The sequence below is a fragment of the Watersipora subatra genome, chromosome 6 (assembly GCF_963576615.1).
Source record: "Watersipora subatra chromosome 6, tzWatSuba1.1, whole genome shotgun sequence".
NCBI classification, from domain to species: Eukaryota; Metazoa; Bryozoa; class Gymnolaemata; order Cheilostomatida; family Watersiporidae; genus Watersipora; species Watersipora subatra.
The window spans coordinates 48,631,409-48,656,396 of record NC_088713.1 but is presented as its reverse complement, the minus strand read 5'-3'; the positions used below and the strand labels follow the sequence as shown (position 1 = coordinate 48,656,396).

The 24,988-nt window shown below is 35.9% G+C and overlaps 1 protein-coding gene and 1 long non-coding RNA gene across 2 annotated transcripts in view; both read right to left on the bottom strand.

Annotated features, from left to right (window-relative positions):
• The window catches only part of LOC137399008 (uncharacterized), a 520,862-nt gene that overhangs the window by 473,718 nt on the left and 22,156 nt on the right, over window positions 1–24,988 (bottom strand). The gene's annotated exons all lie outside the window — the stretch shown is intronic.
• On the bottom strand, window positions 2,465–24,719 carry LOC137398794 (uncharacterized). Its single transcript, XM_068084970.1, has 23 exons — window positions 24,560–24,719; window positions 23,847–23,977; window positions 23,556–23,678; window positions 23,192–23,320; window positions 22,478–22,704; window positions 21,819–22,219; window positions 21,327–21,580; window positions 20,868–21,046; window positions 20,324–20,527; window positions 19,181–20,046; window positions 18,663–18,925; window positions 18,402–18,549; window positions 15,787–15,798; window positions 12,093–12,233; window positions 8,712–8,755; window positions 6,872–6,976; window positions 5,488–6,178; window positions 4,289–4,354; window positions 4,016–4,099; window positions 3,808–3,870; window positions 3,297–3,380; window positions 3,089–3,151; window positions 2,465–2,568 (listed from the first exon to the last, which is right to left on the bottom strand). Exons 1-23 carry the CDS (start codon window positions 24,717–24,719, stop codon window positions 2,465–2,467), a joined length of 4,542 nt encoding a protein of 1,513 aa, XP_067941071.1.

Sequence of the window (24,988 nt, the reverse complement as noted above, 5' to 3'; positions counted from 1 at the left end):
ACAGACTATAGTATTATCGTAGATCATTTGCAAGCAATTGATATCAACTGGTAAGGATGTTTTTTGGTTAATCGATGCACATTTATTCAAAGACAATTTGGAGGTAAGTTAGCAGATTTATTGCATCCAAAAGGTTTACTATTGCTCAACTAAAAATGGCAACAAAATATAGGCGACATTCGCTTCGCTTATAATAGGAATAAATGGATCTTTCAGAAAATTCTGACAAGCCATTTGAAAAATACACGGCTAGTCTCTACTTGAACGCGACCTCCAATTGACCGCCACTATAGAACAAAGAATGAAAAATAGAGCGCATGGCATTCAATTGGAGGTTTGACAGTAATTGGCTTGAGGTTTCAAAATGTGAGGCTCAGTAAAACATTGAATTAATGCCTGTCATTTTGGAAATTCAGCATCATAGTGTCTAAAAAAACTAAATTTATCTTATAAACATACCAAATATCCAAAAAACATTTTCTCTCAACTAATTAATTCTTCTTCAAAGAGTGCACGTCCATACAGTACGTATACAAACCTGTTGTTCTAAAAAGTTCCAGATTACTTGCTGTAAACGAGACCTCATAACCCTAACTAATTTTTTTCCAGTCATGCCAACAGCATGTTTATTTAGGCCAATAACCTTAACAACAAAAATAAACCCTCATTTACATACAGTGGAACCTCTTTTCTTGAACATAATCCGCTCAAAAAGATTGTTTGAAAACTGAGTTGTTTGAGTTCAAAAAATTGTTTCCAATTAATATTATTAATGTATGCAAATGTTTATCTGTTTCAAGCCGAAAAAACAACTTCAGTGAAAGATTTTTTCAACATTTTACACCATAAAATTCGCTGTATACTGTAAATAAAAATGGTTATATATTGATTGTGTTTAATTTTATTAAAATATTTTTTATCTATGACGGTGGAAACTGAAAAAAAAAGTAAAGATTTTGTAGTTTTTGCTCTTAAAGCATCGAAAGCATTAAACATTAAGATACAATATCAAAGTTTGCAAAAATGGATGATGAAACCACAAAAAACCAACAGATAGCATAACAACGAAAGCATAACATTAAAATTGTCTTATTTCAGCAGCTGCATCAATTGTTGAGAAATTATGTGTTCATGCCAGACATGAATACTAAGACTATCTGTTATAGATCAAGCATGAATAATTGTGCTATCAATCCTACAAGATGAAATTATTCAACGAATTTCATAATTTGCCAATCCTCCAATTTTGCCAATTTGGTCAATTCCGCGAATTATTAAAATCTGCGAATAGTTAGTTTCATTTTTTAACATACCAGAAAATAACTACTATATAAAAATACAACTAGCCGCTACACAGCGTTAGTAAATGTAGCTGAGTTCCAAACTCTTTTAAAATCATTGCCGAGGTTTTTTGGTAAGCCCATTGCCTTTCACACTTCTTTACAAAATTATTCAAGGTTGCCTCAAGTTATTCGGAACGGCATCGCCATCGCAAAAATATCTTTTGCAGTTTTTGAAGACGAAACCACTCATAACTTACCACAAGTTGTTGGTTCATCGAAAGCCTCCAAATCCATTATTTTTCATAAAAACCTCTGGATGCTGCCAAAAATGTATAGCTGGTTATTATTAACATAAATTTCCAGCTAAATTGAAACCTAAACATATGGTATACACATGTGAAAGCTAACTGCTAGCTGCATTTATTGATTAATGTATTTGTTAATGTGTTCATCTGCAAATAAATTAGTCCGCGAGTATACATGAAAAAATAATTTTCCCAAACTTTATCTCCGCGAATAATTTCATCTTGTAGGGTATTACAGGTCAGACATCAATATTAAGGCTATGTGTCATCAGCCTCAGTATTGGCTTCACAGTATGACATCTCCTGGCAGCAACAGACCAGCTCACTATTTGTTGGTACGTTTTGAAATTTTCTTATTTTTAAAAGTGCACTTTTTGTAGTGTGTGTTTACATAAGAAACAAGCACTTGGCTTGACAACAGATCATTTACTGCAACTTTTTTCTTCAATAATACCCATGACCTTTGGCTAATAGCAATTAATTTTACTGCAATTTAGATGGTCTACCTTGACATTATACAACCACTGCTGTTCCTCTTAGCCACTTTTTATTGAAGCTAAGGAAATTTTCATCATTAATATTACAATTGTGGCCAGGTGCAGCAGTGGGACCAAGTTTGAAGCATTGAAGGGTCCACATTTTTTAGGAATTGCATCTGCAAATCTCTGCCCAACGACAAAATTTGAATTTTTGCCAAGCTATGCAGGTGGCGTTATATAGCATGAAATAAGTTCAATGACGGACAGATGTGTTCATTAAAATCACTGCTAGATGAGTAGAGAGGAGAAAATGTATCAAGTATAAATATGAAATTGTTTTTAATTATAAATCTTAAACAAGTATACAAGTGATTTCAATTAAACAAAGAGAAAGGTATCAGCCTTGAAGATCATGAAGCTGGTCTCCTGTCTCGTCTGTATCCGTAGGAGTACGCAGATAAATATCTAGTCTGTTAAGTCTCTCCATCATGGAAACCATATCTAAAAAAATAGATATTTATCAGTGTCTATTATAAACAATAACATAATTTATCTCTACCTACGGGAATCGAACTATCTTGCAATAACCTTGTGTAAATCATCCTTCAAACTGAGGGCAGGTTTACAAGAAATGGTTTGGGTTGTAAAAACTGTAGTATCAACCGTTAAGTTTAGCAATACAATATAGCCTTTGGTTCACACATTCTCAACAGACAATTTTGAATGATTTGCTCCCTTTGAGCATTAACCAATAGAATTAACTGCTGACCAGCCAATAGCAGTGATGAAACAATACTCATCATATCCATTCCTTATAAGTTAATAACTAGCAAGACAAAGTACACATGAATGTAAATTAATACGTGTTGTTACTGATGAACAGTAAATATGTGAATGATGACATTCAATTTCTATTTGAATATGCGTGTGCTCATTAAAGTTAGAACCTTTATATACATTTTTTGATTTAAAAAACCCAATTTTTACCAACTATTGAAACCTTTGAATTTTTTGTGTTTACCTGCTGAATGTTGCTCAGATTGGTCCTGTAGCAGTCCAACTCTTCTTTCAGCCCAATCCAAGGCTACAACATATAGTGAGTAAACTTATTGACTGAGAACCTAATATTACACAACTGTTACTGGCAGTTAATGCTTGTGTTTGGAAATTATAGTCCCCCTCTGTGAACATTCATTTATGCACAGAAACAGACTAGAGATATAAGTTACCTGCCGTCTTGCAATTATCAGCTTCCTGAAGAGCTGCAATCTGCTGCTGAGACTCTACTAACTCCTTCCTCTGATTGGTCAATGCTAAAACAATGATGGAATCATGGCTCATATACTCTAACAGTACACATACTGTACATATACTGCACTGCTCACAACAGCCAATTAGAAGTATTTCGCTTCATTTGTATATTAATCATTGGAATTAGTTACTGAGTAGCCAACAGAAATGATAATAGCAAAACAAAGGACACATGACGGTAAATGAATATGTTATTAAGGATGAAGAGTAAACATGTAAATAAAATTCAATTGTAATTTGATAATTTGCTCCTAAAAATAAGCTGTTTTTGCCTCAAAAAAGCCCTTTCATCCGAAATTTGTGGCTTTTTTCTTCTGTCATCTAGAATAAAGTTATAACAATTTGATTTGACAGAATGAAAAAACAATGGCCGCTAACAGTGAAAACCAACTAGTACTACTACTAACAAGATAATAAAGTTGTGTTTACCTGCTGTGTGTTGCTCAGCTTCATCCTGTAGAAGACTAATCCTCCCTTCAGCTTTAGCCAAGGCTACAACATGTTGAATATATTTATAGACTTGAGAACCTATTTTTACACAACTGTTAGTTGCATTGGATGCGTGTGACTGTACATTATAGTTCATTAGGTGTTCACAAATACTTAAGCCTAGAGAGGTCCTAAAAATATACTTCACCTGCTGTCGTGTGATTATCTGCTTCTTGCAAAGCAACAATCTGCAGCTGAGACTTCACTAACTTTTCCTTTAGTGTGCTCAATGCTGAAACAACAATATAATCAAGGCTCACATTCTGCTATTATAATGTGATGAATTGTCAACAGGAGTGTGAGCTACAGAAAAGTAGTTACTATGTAATTATTTTATAAAAAAACTTCTACAGAACATGCTGTTTTATGCAGGCAAATACCACAGGTTTACATATTGAAATTAATCTTATCCTATGCTTACCTCTTGTTTTGAGTCTATCTGCTTCCTTGAGGGCAGCAATTGTTTCATCAGCAGCAGCAGCCTGAGCTACAAAAAAGTGAAGGTGAAGATGAAGACCTCAATATAATACTCTGTATATCCTCAGGTACAAGTAGAAAGAAGCATGTGTTGCCATTCATAATCAAATCTAATAAAGATTTCTACCTTAACAATTATCCAAGTTGAGACTACAAATTAACAAAATTGGATTAATTCAATAGTAATACTGACTGTGTAGTTAAATTAATACTGTTAATTAAAGCTATTAGCAACCATGTTAAAATATAGCCTTAGAACCAACTTTAAAAGTTTATGGTAAGAGTTACTAGTAAATGGTATTCAATTAGTGTTGCGGTTAGGAGCAAATATTCTACAAGTTCCTACCGTATTACTAGTCAACTCCTGATGCCCTAAACACTCCTAATGCATAATATTCTTTAAGGCTATAACCAGGTGTACGGCCTTAGCGAGTAATAAAATACCGAGAACATGCATTTAAATTGTTGAAATAGTTAAGTAAAGTAATTACTTGTTTACAGAATTACAAAATAATAAACTGAAAAACTGTTTTTACAATCCAATATTTCAAAACGTTTTATTAAAACAATCATAAATATTCTTCTTAGTTTATCTACTTCCTCGAGCCTCATGATCCAGTTTCCCAGCCAGCAATTTCCCTCCCAGCAGACAAATTCATACTGACCCACACTAATCTCAAGCTCTTTACCTACTACTATAATTTTAGTAAATAGATCATGTTTATATTCAAAACTGGAGTGAGTAATAAGAATATTCATGAATCAGGAGAGTTCAGGTAAGTGCTGACTAATAGCTGCCACGAGGTGCTGAGCTGCTACCATCACTTTAATCCTATCAAATTTGAATAAGGAATTAAAATACTCAGACTATAATTATCCAAGAGAGAGCAGAGGTGATTATTGATTAGCAATTAGCAAACCTTAAGGTCTGAGTGTTGGCTGAAGAGAAGAGGCTGAACTGACAGCATTTAATACAGAGACAAAGCTGAGCTGATTGTACAGCCCACTGCAGTCTGTATTAAAAAAAAATTAGATGGCATTCCCCAGGGTATGTTTACAAAGATACCCTGGGGGACCAGCAGAGAGTTATGCAATAGAGTAATACAAGTGAGTTGCTGTTATCACATTGTATAATAATCCTACCTGCTAATACTGGCTGCTGCCAGCTCTTAAGCAGCTCTGCTGACTCTTTCCCTCCCATAAACTCTGCAACCTTCAGAGGAGTTTTACTGTCTTTGTTTTTTATACTGAGGAGAGCAGAGACCTTATCAGGAGAGATGGAGGTCAGCATAGATTGTAGAGCTGCTGTGTGTCCCATGCAGGCTGCCCTGTGCAGTGCTGTGTTTAGGTAGTAGTCAGTCTGTATGCTGAGCAAGGAGACTCGTTGCTCTACTGACAGGTTGATCAGTAGAGTATCTACTATCTTTGTATATCCTCTCCCTGCAGCCCATGTTAGAGCTGTGTAACCCCCTCCATCCTTCTCAGCTATCAGCTTATACTTCTTACCAGAGGATACAGTATGAAGTAACAGCTCTACTAGCTTTCTATCTCCTTTCTCTACAGCCCAGTACAGAGCTGTATATCCACACTCAACCTTCTCAAACAGCAACTCATCTGCTATTCCTCTCAATGGAGTGAGTAACAGATGAGCTACTTCAGGGTGGTCTCGGGAGCTAGCCAATAGTAGAGCTGTATACAACTTACTGCCTCTGATAGTTGTTATAAGCTGAAGTAGCTGATCAGGAGGGGTGGTTGTTAGAGCAGCCCTAAGAGAGGTAATGTCAGGAGCTCCACTAGCTCTAATATATTCCCTAATCCATTGCTCCATTGTATCCTGTAAAATACTCCACACAGTAAAATATGATAGAGAAAGATGAAGACAAACTGTGACTAAACTGCTGACTCTGGGTGAGTTGATGACTTATAAAGCTGCCAACCATAACAGAGTTGCTGCCGGTGAACCCTGGATATTCACAGAAAATAAAAAGGAGACTAGGAATATGATACTCAGAGCTGGGAAATCAAGCATCAACACTCCTGCTATTTGCTCTCTCATGTGTTAAACTAATGGAAATAAACTCAATAAAATTTTAACAAAGACAAAGCAGGAAACAGCAATAAGATTCATACAGTCTCCTACTTTAAACACTAATTTCCTATAAAACTGGTGACTAAATACAATCAGTGACCTGCAGCTGATTCTGACCAGAATAAAGGCAAGAGAAGCAGCTAAAAACTCTAGTTTCAGAGCTCCTCATTCTATTCATAAGAGGAATATGACATATTTACAGTAGGGAATGTTTGCAGGTACAAAAATGACTGAGGAATGAAACCAGAGACTCCTGACCTCAACTTAACCTCACTAGATGATAGACTCTATGAGTCTCCTCAGGGTAGAGAGTGATAGTCTCAGGAGGTCAGAGTTACATTATAATCACACTGACTCAGTGTCTCTTCTCATCTACTCTATTATTCCCAGTAAGTATAATATCAACAGATGCTAATATAACAGAAAAGTGATACTTACCTGTGGGTGCTCTGTAGGTGATATGCTTGCTGGCTGCTCCTTGTGTTTTATAGCTTGAAAATGTCTCCGCCCCTCATTCAACAATCTGTCTCTTGATTGGCTGAACTGAAGCAAATACAACTTGTCCAATTACACAATAGTTCGCAGGCCAGTAATGACAATGAACAGTTAATATTGTAATAATACAGGCATATAGACCCACATACTAACTTCCATATCATTACAAGCATATTGACTCACATACTAACTCCCATATCATTACAAGCATATTGACTCACATACTAACTTCCATATCGTTACAAGCATACTGACTCACATACTAACTTCCATTTCAATACAAGCATATGGACTCACATGCTAACTTCCATATCATTACAAGCATATTGACCCACATGCTAACTTCCATTTCAATACAAGCATATGGACTCACATGCTAACTTCCATATCATTACAGGCATATGGACTCACATGCTTACTCCCATATCATTACAAGCATACTGACTCACATACTAACTCCCATATCATTACAAGCATATGGACTCCCACACTAACTTCCCTATCATTACAAACAAATTGCCTAACATACTGACTTCCATATCATTACAAGCATATGGACTCACATGCGAACTCCCATTTCATTATAAGCATATAGACTCACATACTAACACCCATATCATTACAAGCATATGGACTCACATGCTAACTCCCATAGTATTACAAGCATATGGACTCACATACTAACTTCCATATCATTACAAGCATATGGACTCACATGCTAACTCCCATATTATTACAAGCATATGGACTCACATACTAACTTCCATATCATTATAAGCATATGGACTCACATGCTAACCCATAGGATTTTTCCAAAATCACCCATTTTGCCATACAAAAAGGAAAAAAACTACACTTAACCTTTTCAATTGTGGGCTACATCGTAACTGCAGTATTATTGGTTTGCATCAACAACTGTTATGTTTTTTCTGACCAATCACAGTGAATTAATAGGCCAAAATGGTGGTACAATAAGTTACAATAAGTTTACAATAAGTTGATTGGGAGCAAACATCTATGATGCTTATTTACAAAAGTTTGCTCATTTTTTCTAAACAACAAAGTGAATTCTGCGAAATAAAACTAATAACAAATATTTTATACGTCTGCCTACAATAAAGCATAATAACAAAATATTTTTGCTATAAAAACACATTATTACTTTAATTGTTGTCTATTCGTATTCAGGGGTCAATGTTAAAATAAAAAAGAACTTTCGACAAAAAACTATTTCATGATATTCACATGGATGGACCGACCCTGTAATAACTTTCACCGGCTGTCTTTGTATTTATGAATAATTGCGCAGCTATGTTGTTCTCTGTGTTGGCGACACATGTGATAATTTATTACGACAAACTAAAATGTGACGTAAGTTTTAAATATAATATATATATAACAGTAAAAGTAGGTCATTCTTTCTTTCACACGCGCAGCGGGTTAGATTAACATTCAAACCGAGTTTTTGAACCCGCTTGACTTGACACTTTTATTCATATGAAACTTTTTACGTAATACGAAGCAAAAACTTTACAAAAATTATTTACGTTTTCTGGAATTAAGGTTTTAGAAGGGATAGGATGGCTTATAGGAGTGTCTACTGTATTGAATGTGAACCATATAAATAATAATGTCAATACAATTTCTTGCTTTGATTATAACTGAATACCAAACAATAGTTGTACTTAACAAAGTGAATTCTCTCAACCCTCACACCTCAAGAGCTTGTAGTCAAGTAGAAAATATTACTAGAGTGATGGTCAATCACAGCCAAGATGATTACCTGGTAGTCTTCTGACATGTGGAAGCGGGTGACCTCGATCATGTCTATCAACAATATAATAACAGTGAGAAAGATACCAGTTATGGTGGTTATAATGGAACTGGTGTAACAAACCAACAACCATATGCATATACTGTCATACCTGAACCTACAAGCTTAATGTGTTCTAAGAGAAAGCGAATATGCTAATTCTCTCTTGTGTCAAATCAGTTTTTCCTACACGAAAATACTATATACAAATTAATTCGTTCCTATCTTCAGAAAAAACCACTTACAAACTAAAAAACTAAACATAACAGAAATGATGTTTGTAATTGTTCACAATGACCCTACAGTGACCCGACACTACAATTCACCCCTTGTGCTCACCAAATAATAAATGCCTACATAAAAATAATTCTAGTCCTGTAGTTGAGGAGGTGTGACAACTCCAAAGCCAACAGTTTGTAAACAACTTTATATTAATATTGATATGGACTCACATGCTAACTTCCCTATCATTGCAAGCATATGGACTCATATGCTAACTCCCATATCATTACAAGCATATGGACTCACATGCTAACTCCCATATCATTACAAGCATATGGAGTCATGTGCTAACTACTGTATCATTACAAGCATATGGACTCACATGCTAACTCCCATATCATTACAAGTATATGGACTCATGTGCTAACTTCCATATCATTACAAGCATATGGACTCATGTGCTAACTTCCATATCATTACAAGCATATGGACTCACATGCTAACTTCCATATCATTACAAGCATATAGACTCACATGCTAACTCCCATATCAATACAAGCGTATGAACTCACATGCTAACTCCCATATCATTACAAGCATATGGACTCACATGCTAACTCCCATATCATTACAAGCATATTGACTCACACACTAACTTCCAGCTCATTACAAGCATATAGACTCCCATACTAACTTCCATATCATTACAAGCATATAGACTCACACGCTAACTCCCATATCATTACAATCATATGGACTCATGTGCTAACTTCCATATCATTACAAGCATATGGAGTCATGTGCTAACTACTATATCATTACAAGCATATGGACTCACATGCTAACTTCCCTATCATTACAAGCATATGGAGTCATGTGCTAACTACTATATCATTACAAGCATATGGACTCACATGCTAACTCCCATATCATTACAAGCATATGGACTCATGTGCTAACTTCCATATCATTAATAGCATATGGACTCACATGCTAACTTCCATATCATTACAAGCATATAGACTCACACGCTAACTCCCATATCATTACAATCATATGGACTCATGTGCTAACTTCCATATCATTACAAGCATATGGACTCACATGCTAACTTCCATATCATTACAAGCATATAGACTCACATGCTAACTCCCATATCAATACAAGCATATGAACTCACATGCTAACTCCCATATCATTACAAGCATATGGACTCACATGCTAACTCCTATATCATTACAAGCATATGGACTCACATGCTAACTCTCATAACATTACAAGCGTATGGACTCACACACTAACTTCCATATCATTACAAGCATATAGACTGCCATACTAACTTCCATATTATTGCAAGCATATGGACTCACATGCTAACTTCCATATCATTACAAGCATATGAACTCACATGCTAACTTCCATATCATTACAAGCATATGGACTCACATGCTAACTTCCATTTCATTACAATCATATGGACTCACATGCTAACTTCCATATATTTACAAGCATATAGACTAACATGCTAACTTCCATATCATTACAAGCATACTGACTCACATACTAACTTCCATATCCTCACAAGCATATGGACTCACATGCTAACTTCCATATCATTACAAGCATATGAACTCACATGCTAACTTCCATATCGTTACAAGCATACTGATTCACATGCTAACTTCCATATAATTACAAGCATATATACTCACATGCTAACTCCCATATCAGTACTCGATGATAAAACACTTTCCTCAACAGCTGCATAACTAGACATAGATAATCTTGCTTGTGACAAATTTGTGAAGGTCCCCGCTGTCAATTGAAACTGTTCATAACTTATTCTAGACCAGTTTAGCTGATGATAAGAAATCAATCAGCAGCCAAATTACATGATGCGTCTCTGAAATTAAAAACATGCAAGATTTAGACAATAAGAGCAACCTAGAAACACTCCATGTCATGTTCAGTATATGATAAAAGTGAGGAAACAAGCAGAAGATAGAACCTGCTTCAATAAAGTTTCTCTATTTTCTTCCAATTTTTCCTGTAAACCCACTTTAGGAAAATCCACATAATCACCTTCTCCTGTAGATCAGTGCTAAATCAGTTGAAAGACAATACTAAGTGATTAATTAAACAAGCTAAAATCCCTGCCTCTGAAGATGAATAGAGATGGAGAATCTGAGCTCTCATGCACTGTACTAAATTTGAAGCCAGAAAGACATACATAGAGACGAAAATGTAAAGTTTCCAGTTTTCAAATGTAATGATACACGATATGAGATGGATTGGTATGAGATGATATGAAATGGCATGACATAAGTTGGTATGGTATAAGGTGGTGTGGTATAAGATGGTATGAGATGGCATGGTAGGATATGGTATGATATGGCATGGTATGGTATGAGATGGTATGGTATGATATGGCATGATATGAGACGGGATGGTATGATATGGCATGGTATGAGATGGTATGATATGGCATGGTATGGTATGAGATGGTATGGTATGATATGGCATGGTATGATATAGCATAGTATGAGATGGCATGGTATGAGATGGTATGGTATGAGATGAGATGGCATGTGGTATGAATTGTTGAGCGACAAGAACGAGCACAGTCCTAATTGTGGACCATCATACGCCATCTTATGAAATATTTACGCGCAAAGTTTGTTTTAGTTAACCATATTTTAACAATGTGGGTCTTGACAGTTATCAAATCAGCAAGTGAATACCATTTTCCTAAATAAAAATTTTAACAATCCGCGAATCTTTCGAAACAATTCAACCTCCATAAGCTATGATATCTGGCTTTTAGAAGGCTGCAAGCCAACCAGTGTATCATCTACTGGATCTGTTTAAGTGTGAAATATAGTCTAACATCTGGACTAATAGACATGATCTGTTTGTTGAAGTAGGAGACAAAATACAATCTTGATTTATTCTAGTAAGAATTTAGCCTGGACAATTACTACAAAATTATTTCACTGAAGTCAAGAAGGCACAGGCTAAATATAAAGCGCTACAATATAGTAAAGAATCTATAATCATTCTATTATTGAACTGATGGGTGATACTAGAGATGAAATTAAAATGTGTAACAATTGGTAAACATTTGCTCACCTTGTGGCTGGTTTGAGAAAGAGGTAGGAAACTCAGCATATCTCGGACAATGATCTCCAACAACAATTATGAGAGCTTCAATCACTTTGTCTATTGATCGGAGACTGCTCAGGCAAATCCCAATGGTGATTGGTCCAGCTTCTGCAAGCAAGGATATAATTGGCTAGCTACTTTGTTAATGCTCAGTTCTCATACTTATACAAAGCCTTTACAGATATTGTGATAGAAACATATTACTCATATATAAGCTCTTATTTCTAGGAGGTTGTAAAATTTACTGCTGTGTTTACTACGAGTTATTTTCATCAAAAGCCAAAAGCGAATGTGCAATGGCTGCCCAACAACACAGTATGAGTACAGCTAAAAAGATATCATGATTGTCGTATTAATCACAGGATTCCCTCGGTCATCACAGTTAATAGGAACCTGCACCCTCACTATAGGGGAAAAACCTGCCAAGTAATCTCACTCATATATGTACTTTTGAAGACATTTTAATAATATATCAATATTTTTTAACCCGGTTTTAACTAATAAAAAAGTCAAATTATAATGCTATTGATACTTTATAAGTGTAAATTTATTTAATTTAGCAGAGTAACTGATAACCAATAACTAGGAGTTATCCTCTCCATATTGACTTTTGTGGTTAGTAAACAACACAATAACTACTATACCGATTAGGTGATGATCAGTACATGGATACAGTGAAAACTGTTTAACCTGCATGGAACACCCTTGATATACATATTAGCCTGCAAGTCATAAACACTGACCAGGATCTCAAGCTAGGTTTCTTAACCTAAAATCATAAATCAATATTTACTAGCATCCGTAAATGTAATAATAAAATACATATATCTGACGAAAAGTAAGTAAATAAAACTTCCTTTATAAAATGCACTTTTTAATCACAAAATCAACTTTTAGTTCAAATTACTGATATATTTCATATTTAATAATTTTTATTTTGTATTTCATTCAAACTTCTTAACTCTAAAAGTCCAGTGTACAGTATCAATAAATCATCATTTTTCAAATGCCATTTCCACATACTTTTTCTGTCATAAAATGCAGAGAATACAAAATCTGCACAATTTATCTGAACTGCTAAAGAAGTTCTCGATTAGCACTGGTGTTAGTGCTGATATAACAAACTGAATCTTACGAGATTGAGTCCATTGAAAAGCAATCATTTACCCTGACCTCTAACCCTGACCTTTAACCCTGACCTCAGACATACAGACAGACACAGACTTTAATATAGTAAAAACTGCAGCATTTTTGCACCTACTTCATTGTAAAATCTTTCACAAATTCTTTTTAATTGTGAGACATTCATAATTGGAACCCATACAACATACAGATACTTCCGATGTATTGAGAAACTCAAAAGCACTCAATGCATAGAATATAATAGAGTTGCCCCGATTTTGGTATCGGAATCGGTATCGGTGCCGATATGAGTGTCAAGTATCTGAATCGGTATCGGCCGATCTTTTCTTAAAAAATCTGAACCTTCCGATACTTTTTACAGATCAACCATTTAGCAGAAAACTGTATTTTAGCCTGCTATACTAATAAAAATTCATCAGCTGTAAGCTTCTTACTTTTACTTAATGAATTTCAGGCCTGCCACACAATTTATTTCATGTCTATAGCCTGATCAACACAGCGAAGGAAACTTTTTAGCCAGAACGTAAACAAAAAGTGTGGTATTTCCCAATTACAGCGATAGGTTTTATTGCAAGCAATCACGAACAAGATAACAAAAGTGGGAAACAAGAACGCAGTGTAATATTTCTATTTACTAGCATTACGAAAGTAATTTAAACAGTCGACGCATAAAGTTATCCATCACTCTCTTGATCCTGACGATACAATGTATCGTTTGTATTGTACAAAAAACGGTAACCCCAGTGGCGTATCGGTATGTAGCCTGTCCTCCAACATCTGTTGCAAGGGAATCCCCCTTCAGTACGCTCGGCTACATTGATAATGATGGAAGAAAAGAGACGTCTTACTGAGATAATTGAATCACTAACGGTTTTTAAAAGAAACATTGATTTGCTCTAAACTTGTACAGACACAGCAGTTCATTCAACAATAGAAGAGGGACTTCGTTATCACAGATAGAATTGTACCACTAACAGTAATTACCTTTATTTACAAATTACAAGAAACATGGACTGTTTTGTTACTACATGCACGGTATGTCAGTATGTGAATATGTATATATTTTTTTCCATAAATGCAAACAAATAAATACAATAATATTCATGTTTTCTTTGCATTATGTTTGTATTTGCATAATAAAATGAGCTACTATCTATGCAACACAAAAGATCTGAATCGGTATCTGAATCGGATTATTTTTCAATTAGGATCGGTATATCGGATCGGTATCTGAATCGGCTGGTGAATTTAGAATCGGGGCATCTCTAGAATATAATGAGGTATATATTTCCATGTGATCACATAACTCAACATAATCTAACAGAATGACAATATGCATGCCTAGAGAGCAACCACAACTTGGCAGTACAGTTGAGGCTAACGACTCTACAGGCGACTAAGTGCAGACAACTCTCAAACTGGCACATATTAGTCGTGCCACTAGAATAATTGTGATTATGTGATATCAAAGTGGGCTATTGAATTCTACAAATTACAAAATACTATCTCACACTGATGATAAACTGTTGAACGACAGCAATTGTAGCACTTCACAATTGTTTCGCAGCATGCTACTCGAATCTGCGACACTCAGTTTAGAAGTGCGATATTATACCACTCGGCCATCTTTAGTATAATAAAAATCATAGTCTGTGACGATAACAAATACTTGATGTTCCATGATGGTAACACATTTTCATGCAAAGAGTGATACATTCCGGTAACACATTAAAGATGAACCCTTATGAAACTTACTAAAATATTGTGTAAGTTTCTATTTAAAGACAATTGTTCTCAATGAACATGTTTATGGATTTGTGTTGACAATGAAAGAAATTCTGAGCAGCATCAAACTTACTCCTAGTATTTAAAAAAAAATGTAGTTCATGTACCTTAATAACTTATCAAGACTGAGTATAAAGTTTAGGTCAAGAATTACGACTCAGTTTTATATTAAATTAAAAATGTTTTTGGGTTCCCAAGGAGTACCACCTTGTGTATAAAACAAATATATTATAGATCTTCATGCAAACTCATACACTTGGAGTTATTCTCTACACACCCCATACAATGATTAGCAATCAAAGAGGTAATTAAACCACTCTATTAGTTGAAGGATAGTTAGTGAGTTAAAGAAAGACAATATTAACAGCATTCACCAAACACACTTGCTATACAACAGGTGGTCGGCCTCAGGTCCTGGTTTGTAAATAATATAATGAGGTACAAAAATGCACCGTTGATAAGCTTTTACCAATGTTATATAACATACCATCGTGTTTTATCTCTATCATCACATAAACTATCTTATACAATTATCAAGTGGGTGATTACCATAAAAGCATATCAACTATGCCAAGCAAATCCAAAAAGACCCTAGCTTATCTTGGCATGGCCTTCTATTATGATAGTTCAGTTACAAATCAGGATATATCCCTATTATGAGGTGCATTGTAAATGACAATAAACAATTTGCAATATAATCAACCTGGTGATATTAACTCACTTGGTTACCTACCCTGGGTCAAAACTAAATAAAAGCGAATTAAAAACAGACGTAGAAATACATTATGTATATCAGTTCACTGTGGACAATTAGAGCTGCCTAATGCATAGTATAAATTACAGCAGTAAGATATCTTTACATCAAGTAATGAACATTGAACGAATATTATTCAGCATCTGATGTCAGGCCTACTGAACCTTTTGTAATCAACAATCACGCTTGCACAATTCGACTCTTAAACAGTGTTTTTTAAGCCTTGCATACTTTATGAATATATTAAAAATTAATGAGTCATTTAAATCAGGATACCCTAAAATAATTAACTGCTTGAAATGTAATCTAGCCTACTCTTACTGAATGAGTGCAGCCGTTGGCCTATAACCTGAAGTATTAATGTAATTAGTTTACAAACCTGTTTAGTACAACACTCTCTATTTAATTAAAATTTAACAGTTAATAAAGTTTGTTCAAGTAGATAGCCAATTTATCATAGCAATATTTACTTGTAAGTAACAAATGTGAAAGCAGGTCACCGGTGCAAGGACGGATTTGGAGTTTTCTATCGGAAGGATGCGCTAGGCATACCAGTTTTAGATCAATTGTGCGCTTGATCGTGATTTGCTAAAGCTTGTAACACAACAATTGCACGTGGCTACTACATTAGTGTATGGTTTTTCACAGAGTCCCGCATTCAACACCGGAAACAAAACGCTTGTTTCCAAACAAACCCGATCGACATGCTGATCTATAATGGAATATTCTTACCTCGCTCTCAATATCTCACTTTTTTCCATTTACTTTACTTTTGTCAAAAATATTATTTGTAGTTTCTTGCAGGGAATTTTGTCCTCTTTTAAATGGTGTATAATACAACAATCAATTTTAAAGCTACTGCCAATGGGAGAAGTTTTTGTTAATGTTGCAGCTTTTCCATTATAACTTATATGAAAATAGTAGGTGTGGCCTGTTTGTTTGGAATCGAGCAAGCTCCTATATATGCTTCTGTTGGTCGCGGGATTCTGTGAAACTATGCGGCTCTGGTTCTTCAATCAAGGTACAGGCATACAGTATTATAAGGTTTTTTGGTAGTTGTATTATCATGATGATGGTGATTGATAATGGTTGAATTCTATGTTGTATTGAGCTCTAAAATTGGATGAGATACAATTAAAAATTGACAAAATCCAGGTCAGTTAGTTACTTAGTTATTCTAATAAGATGCATAACGCATAACCCCCATAGGCTTTACGGAAGCTATTCAGAAATTCAAAACACATCAGTACAATGCAGGAATTATCGGCACCATCAATAGCATCATTAGTACCACTTGGGACAAAACTATTAGTTAGGTATCACTTTCAAAAAAGATGATATTAGTGTATACACATATGTGAGTCTGAGACGCAGGTTACTGGCTTGAAAACATTGAACAAGAGGTAGTATGCATAGCACACAGAATAAACAATATGATGTAATAGGAATGACCTAAACGATTGAGGAAGTACAGTCAAACATGGATAACTCGAACTTCACGGGACCAAGCGAAAGTGTTCGAGTTATCAGAGCGTTCAAGTTATCAGAGCACTGTCACAAGTCCATGTATTTAACAGAAGATGCATGTACATATACAAACTATGTATAAAGCAAAATCATAGATTGCTTGTTGCAAGTTATAGAGCCTCTCATGTGAAGTTTGGAAAATTTTCATCAGGAATTATAGATATTTTTTTGTCACTTGAGATTTGTTTGTTGTTTTAGGTGATGTAATGCCATGAGGTTTTCAGATTAAAATTGGCAAAACTTGATCGCCGTTAAAACACTCAGAGAATAAGACCCATCTTTTTTCTTCTGAGCGTTTAAACAGAGATCAATTTTGCCAATTTTAATCTTAAAACATCCTGGCAGTCACATCACCTGAAACTACAAACAAATCTCAGCTGATAGAAAAATATCTAAATTTTCGGATAATTTTTAAAACTTCACACGAGTAAACATTTACAACCAATCCAAAATCGCATGCTTTACATCTGATCAGTTGTTTCATTTAAAAAACCTATCGAGTGTAGTCTGTGACAAGGTGTTTAATCCTTATATATCCGCATATAATCAATCTTACAATGTGCATTTTGCATGTTGTGTCGATCTTTATAAAATTTTTATTGCTAATACTCTGTTACGTTTTTAGTTTGGTCGTAACTTAGCCGACGTGTTAGCGACCCCATTAATCAGGTTTTATACGATTTCCTAATCGGTTCCATTATATGGTACGGGGGAAATGTATGTACACAATATACATATATGGAGCGCTTTACTCGCTAAGAAGGCAGAGTAGTCGTAGCTCCGCGACTAATGTAAATTCCTTCGGATTGAAACAAACAAAAGTTTGTTTTAATCCGAAGGAATTTACATAAATATCAACCACAGTTTGTTCCTTCGGCAAAAAAACCGTTCGAGTTAATGATGTTAAGTTCGAGTTATCTCAAACAATTTATCATTGTTTATGAATGGACCAAAGAATCTGTTCTAGTTAACAATGTGTTCGAAATATCCGTGGCCGAGTTATCCATGTTTGACTGTATTTATGAGTAAAATTATTCAAACTAAATGGGTTTGCCTGCATTTCACACAGTTATACTGGTAGATGTCACCAGTCACAGGGCAGAATGCTGATGCTGGGACGGCATGGCAACTACTGTGGTACCATTCCTTGCAGTGATGACATTCGATCATATCGCCATCCTTTTTACTATAAGGTTGGCGACAGGTGCAGTAAACCTACAACCAGTTGAGAAAAAAAAATTAATTGACATTCTAGAAGCTAACATTAGTTTAAGCTAAGATGAGATTGAGTAAAAACACAACAACAGGTATGCTATCAATAGTGTTACCTGGTAATTGTAATTTGATGGAGCTGTAGTTCTCTTATTACTACCGTCTGTTTTTGGAAATGATGTCCACTCTCCAGAGCTAACGCATTTGAATATATGACTTCTCATATGAATCACATCAAAGCTGCACTCTGCAGGGGATGCACCATGGAGAAGCTCCACAAGGTAGGCTAAACTAAATACACCACATGAGGTACTATCCCCTTGCCTCTGGACAGCCTCAGACCTTACTTTGAAAGTCCTGCCAGGTGTCTTCATGAGACCTATTCACAAATACAACAAACAATAGCTATCAATGTTCGCAATGCTCTAGCCTGGACATGGCTCTCCTGGGGGCGGGTATTTTCCTAGAAAGCTATGCTTAGGCTATCAATGCTTAATTTCATGCTGAGTAAAATCTTCCCATATGCCATGGATCAATCTATTGTTTTAAAAATGACTGTTTGTTTCATGCTTCTGTTACTATTTGCACCCAGTGAGCTGTCAGCTGTCATAAATTATGATTTGGATTTACTTACTAGCAAGGATTTTGATAGTGGGCAACTTAAGTTTGAGACCCAGACTGTCAAACACCCTGAGGGTTCCATCTCCGCCAATGTTGGTACAAGCAATCCAATGGCCAGCCTCCTTTATGTGAACCACTTGGCATAGCTTGCCATCAAGATCACTTTTTGGAAACATTGTCTTCTGTTGTGAGAGCAGAGTGCTTTGCGTAATGACATCTGGCCATTGACGGGTGATAAGTTGCAGGCCAGCATCAATTTCGTCACTGGTTAAACAATAACTTGCATCTAGGATGTCTATGTTCATAGGAATGCTGACTTGTTCATCTGCCTCAGTTTCTGCAGGATTACACTGGTCAAGGGTTGTGACCCTCTCATCTGCCTTCCTACCAACTCTTCCAGCGAACTTATAAGATTTCCATGTTGATTTTTTCTTGGGTAACATAACATATGAGGAGCTAAGAATCTTTCTTTTCCTGCACGGAAAAACAGGGAGAAAATTCTTTTTTGGCAGCGTTGCGTATACTTCTGATTGAGCTTGTTTTAATGTAAGAAGAAGTTTGTCAGCAGTGTTATCATCAGTAATGTTATACGTCAATGACCTGAGGTTATCTAAACAAGTCCTGATTGTATCAAGGACTTTAGGTAATGGCATTGAAGGGATTGCATCACTTGTAGTCTCCTCCATTTGTCTCTCAGGAAGATCACTATCTGTATGGTTGGGGGGTAGCATATCTTCCGGTTCAGCAGGGTTATGGGTAACCGAATCCAATATATTAGTGTCCATTGTCCACCACTGGTTGCTGTAAATTTCGGGTAGTTGCAGCTCCCCATGACTATTGATCCATTTACTTAGGAGGTGTTTGCATGGGTAGTGATGTCTATAAAAACAAATCATTAGTATAAACATCCCAGTCATCTCAGGTTAGGTGGTTTTTTGCATGAGAATCCATTCACATATCGCTTGTGTCAGGTGTTTTATTAAGTGCACCAATGATTATCCTGTTAGTGCTGTATGTTTACTCATGATTAGTAGAAAAAGCCATAGGACACCATATTCGATTATGTCTAGGTTTTCCACCACTTGTTAGCTGGAAGCAACATACAAATTAATGCGTCACAATGAAGCTATAGATTAATAAGTGGTACACTACTTGCCTATAAAAGTCCTCACAAGAGCAATGTGGGTTTTTCTCAAGCTCAATGGTATATGCCATCTCAGTGCCAACTAGCCCTTTAGCATCTTTCAAGCGTGCCATCACATGTTTTATCATAGAATGAGGCCGCTCTTGTAGACATTTTGGAACTAATTTATTATACCTTCTGCTCCGGTGCGATAGCTGGAAATTTTCACGCTCGTACCTAAAATATATCATTTATTGTCAATGGAGCAAAGTTTCTCTTACAGTGTAGAGTACATAAGCACCAGATTATATAGCACCAGATTAGTGCTGATGATGAGCACAATGCTTCTTGTATTCAATTGCATTCTTCTTCAAACAAAGGCAAATGAGATTATCATTAACATGAGCTGGTGATTTGGGTCTAAGGTGATGGTAAGGCAATATACAAAACAATTTCATACAGCAAAAAATACCATGTACAATGGACATGTATGGTGTGCACTGGATATCATTATTTGTTTCTCTGCTGGTTGATGCCACTGTTTTATAACACAGGTATAATTTATACTGAACCATACTTTTTGTAGTGAGAAGAATGAAATCGAAAGAGCTTCTTTATCATGTTGAGCAAGGTCTGGCGTCGGTTGTTAGGTCCTACATCCAGTGCTCTTTTGACAGCGTTGTTTATACTTTCAATACCATTATTGGTATCAATATCGTTTAAGAAACGGTATCTTCTGTAACATTGCACCCATTTCTAAAATATTCAGTTCAATAAAATTCAACTTCAACTGGTGGTACACTTGTGGATGCATTCCTTGTTATGATGTCACATGATGATGTTTATGTTATGATGAGCATGGATTAAAACAGTCCCTATAACTATTACAAAGATAAATATGTAGCCAGAAATTGTGGGCCTGACCGGGCTAATGGAACATGGAACTTCTAAGTCTTCAGCCATGACCATGAAGGCTGAAGACACAAGTACAAATGGCCCTCATCAGTGAAGGCCAAAGAAACCTATGTTTTCTCACCTCAGGAATATCTTCAGTAAGCCATACATCACTAAAGTAGCTGGATACTTTCGTGTGGGTTTGCCATATATCAGAGCTAATTAATTTTTGTTTTCTTTGGAGATACGTATCAACATCAGGACTAGCAGCCAGTGGTCTGAGATAGAAAATTTTTAGTTTAAAAGCATCATCTTTGGACACTCCATTTTCTTTTTTTACCAGGAAGCGATTCCAAGCCTGCTCTCGATGGAACCAGCACAATAGAACTTTGCTCTCTATAAAAAAAATTAGTGAATATGACTACATGTCAATAGTGTAGCAAGAGGATGTATGAGGAGTAGTATGCATGTGTCACACACTCTGATTGTAAGATTAGCATAGCATATGATATGTTCATAAAAAACCTCAAGAAGCTGCATAAAGATGGATTATATCAATGATATATCATTGATTGAATCTAGTTGAAAGCCCCAAACAGTTTTAATCATGCAGCTCCAAATCTAACATTTTTACCTGGAAAAAGCACCGATATTGAAGACATCTCAGCCTGGCAGTAATCAGTCATCCATGTGTCTGGGTTCCACTTGGGATTCCACTGCTTGATGATATGGAGTGCTTCGGTGATTGCGTGCTGGGACTCAGTTGAAACCAGGAAACTAGCTACAATCTGGTAGAGAGTATTCGTTTTCACAACAACAAAGAACAAGGGTAGGGAATATTTTGTTGTTTTGTTTGTTGCATCAAGCAAGCACAACTCATTTCCATAAAGCTCCATTAAATATTGCTGCTGTTTTGTCTGATGCACCAGAAGAAAGTCGTCGCTGGTTTCATTGGTGAGCTTCCGGAAGGTGTGTAGATCTTCTTTCTGGAGGTTCAAGAAGTGATCTACATTGTCTTGATCATTCTGAGAATGCCTGCAGAATAATATAAATACATTAAATCAATAGATAAAAATGTTAGGCATGTCATGACTTTAGGGTGACACATCGTAGTGTTAATTCAAAAGACAGACATCTACAATATACATGTACAACTATTTGGCTTTTATTCTACATTGTCAATTTTGGTGCAAATTTTATTGTAAAAAGAGTTGATGTGTAAACAAACGGAAATATTCAGAGTTGGAATAAGTAATTATTGTAGGTCAAGTCGTTGGTAGCAATATAACTTACAATGCTGATCTAAGTGTTGAGTCTATATAGTTTTTAATAATCTTGTTGGTCGGATAAAACCTTGAGTGTGATTGTTGTGGAGCAGTTTCACGGCTATGGATGCTGGTCTGAACATAGTCAATCAAGTGCTCTCTTACTGCCTTAACGGTTACAATGCCTTGATTAATGACAAGATCCCTTAGCTTCTTTGTGACTCGCTCATCGAGTGGCTGGCGACCAATGGAATCCTAGACAAAATAATTCAGGAAAGAATTTCAGGCGATTGTTTCAATCAAAAATAACATGCAACAACAAATAATCTAATATGACACTCTATATTGACTGAGTTGGAGGTTGGGGTATAGGTAGCCTAACTATTAAGATTTAAATTGAGGGAGGCTGGAGGGGTGTGGTTAGTTTAGGTTGGTTTGGTTAGAGGACTAATTGTACTGCAATGACAAAAGCTATGCAAAAAGGTTTGCTATACCTCCTTATCTTCATACCTCTATAACATATATGAAAAGTTGTGTCACATTGTCATAGAAGATATAATAAACCATTTTTATTCTTTCTCTTCATTCTCTCAAGGATTAGTATCCTTAATTTGAAGGCCAAACTGGGCGGGTTGGGACAGGACGGTGGGTTGGTATGACCCTAACATTAATGCTTGTTTTCGTGCAGTTATTTCTTAAGGATAACAGCATAGAACAACTCACTGAACTATTAGAGACTTACCTTGCCTTGGAAGTGTTCATTGTGTTGAGAAAGACTAGGTATTGACAGAATAAATTCTTCTCTTCCGTTGCAAATATTAGCAATCAGTTCTCCAGCGTGCCTCTTGAAGTGTTTACTTACTTTTGGAAGCTTTAAACAAACAATGAAGAATGTGCAATAAAACCCTAAAGATTTGCCAATCTCATGAACAGTTGGTAAGACAATTATCACCCAAGTCTGTTTAATTGTCTGAGGAAAAACCCAAACCTCCAAACACTCGCCACTAATAGGATAAGCTATAAGATGTGTCTACTAGTGGATTCTCCTGCGTGCTACAAGTTATACCTAATATATTATATTTTAATCAAAATGCCATTCTATTCACCTTAAATTGATCAAAGACCAGGCGTCTTTCGATTGCTACTTGGGCTTTACAGTCAAGCTTGTAAGTATCTTGAATCAATACTCTTCTCTTAATGTGAGGTGGGTGGTCTTTGTTATCCTCTTCCTAAACAGATCATGTAAAATAATGATACAATTATGTAATAACAACATAAAATTGCGCTGATATAGTGGCTGAATTCAAATTTTGAATCTGAATGAAGTTATTAAGCTACATTAAGCTAGAAGGCATCAATGAGTTGTGTGTGACCATATTGTGAAAACAGAAACTTACTGCTATCTTGGCTTGATACTTTCTCTTGGCAGATAGATGATTGTCAGGACCATGCTGACACTGCAATGTCATGTATCCTAGAGTTTTGTATGGCAGATTGTGGTCAAACTTGAGCCTTTTATGTATGATTTCTAAAGTAATTATAAAACCTTAATGATTTCCATGATAATCAAAATCACATCACATTGACAATGTAGATGATTATTAATTCACTTTACTCAGAAACTGTTCATCACTAGGAACCTATATGGTTTTTCTACCACCCTAATTTGGCCCATATGGTGAATTCCGGTGGGGAGGAGGTGGTAGGTTGATAATTAAACCCGGTATCTCACTCCATTAGTCGAACTAAGGGTGGTAGAGCAACTATAAAATGTCCCTTTGTTGTGTAAACTAAACCAAACTAAACTAAAAACAAAACCACACATGGATGGTATAGGCCGAATTGACTGCTTGTGTATGGATTTGGAATGAGGCTGCACTGGACCAAACATAATACTCTTAGTTACCCTAGTTATATAATTAATACTAGTACTACACATGCCTATGTGATTCCTCACAAAAATCATATGAGTGGATGGATGTGATTGCTTATTCAATGATTGCTTACTCTCAGTGAAACTCCAAGTCTTTGCTACAGCCCTGCTACCAATGATATACAGCTATACGGGGCTGTATATCATTGCTGCTACAGACTCCAAGATAAGACTCACCTTTTTCTGTCAAGGCTTTGGTAAAGCTAACACTATTACCACGATGCTTGATAAACTTTACTCTATTATCCACTTCATGGGTCCTCAGATGCTCGTTTAGAGCTAAAAAATCCTTAAAGACTGATGTTTCAAATTCATCGTTTGCTGCAATGGTGGCCATGTTGGCTTTACGGCACTGAGTGGCAGCAAATACACCCACAAAACATAAGGCGTGCTAAAACGCACGTGCATATTTACCCGCCAAAGTTCTTTCAACCACACGGTCCAATAACAGCAATGCGCGAAAGAAGTAGTAAAACGGTATGCCTGGCGCTTCTTTCCGATAGAAAATTCCCCGTCGGATTTAAATAAGACGGAAATGTGCCGTGACAAGACAAAACTGTGCTCGGTCAATCGTAACCCACAATCTAACACGTCACTTTCTTTTAT

Bases quoted from the DNA above. Each gene is read 5' to 3' on its own strand.
- LOC137398794 (XM_068084970.1), bottom strand. From the start codon at position 24,719: ATGGCCACCATTGCAGCAAACGATGAATTTGAAACATCAGTCTTTAAG. The intron at 22,220-22,477 runs GTAAGTTATATT...ATTATTCTGCAG, and splicing joins TCAACACTTAGATCAGCATT to GCATTCTCAGAATGATCAAG. The intron at 3,152-3,296 runs GTAACTTATATC...TATATGTTGTAG, and splicing joins TGATAATTGCAAGACGGCAG to CCTTGGATTGGGCTGAAAGA.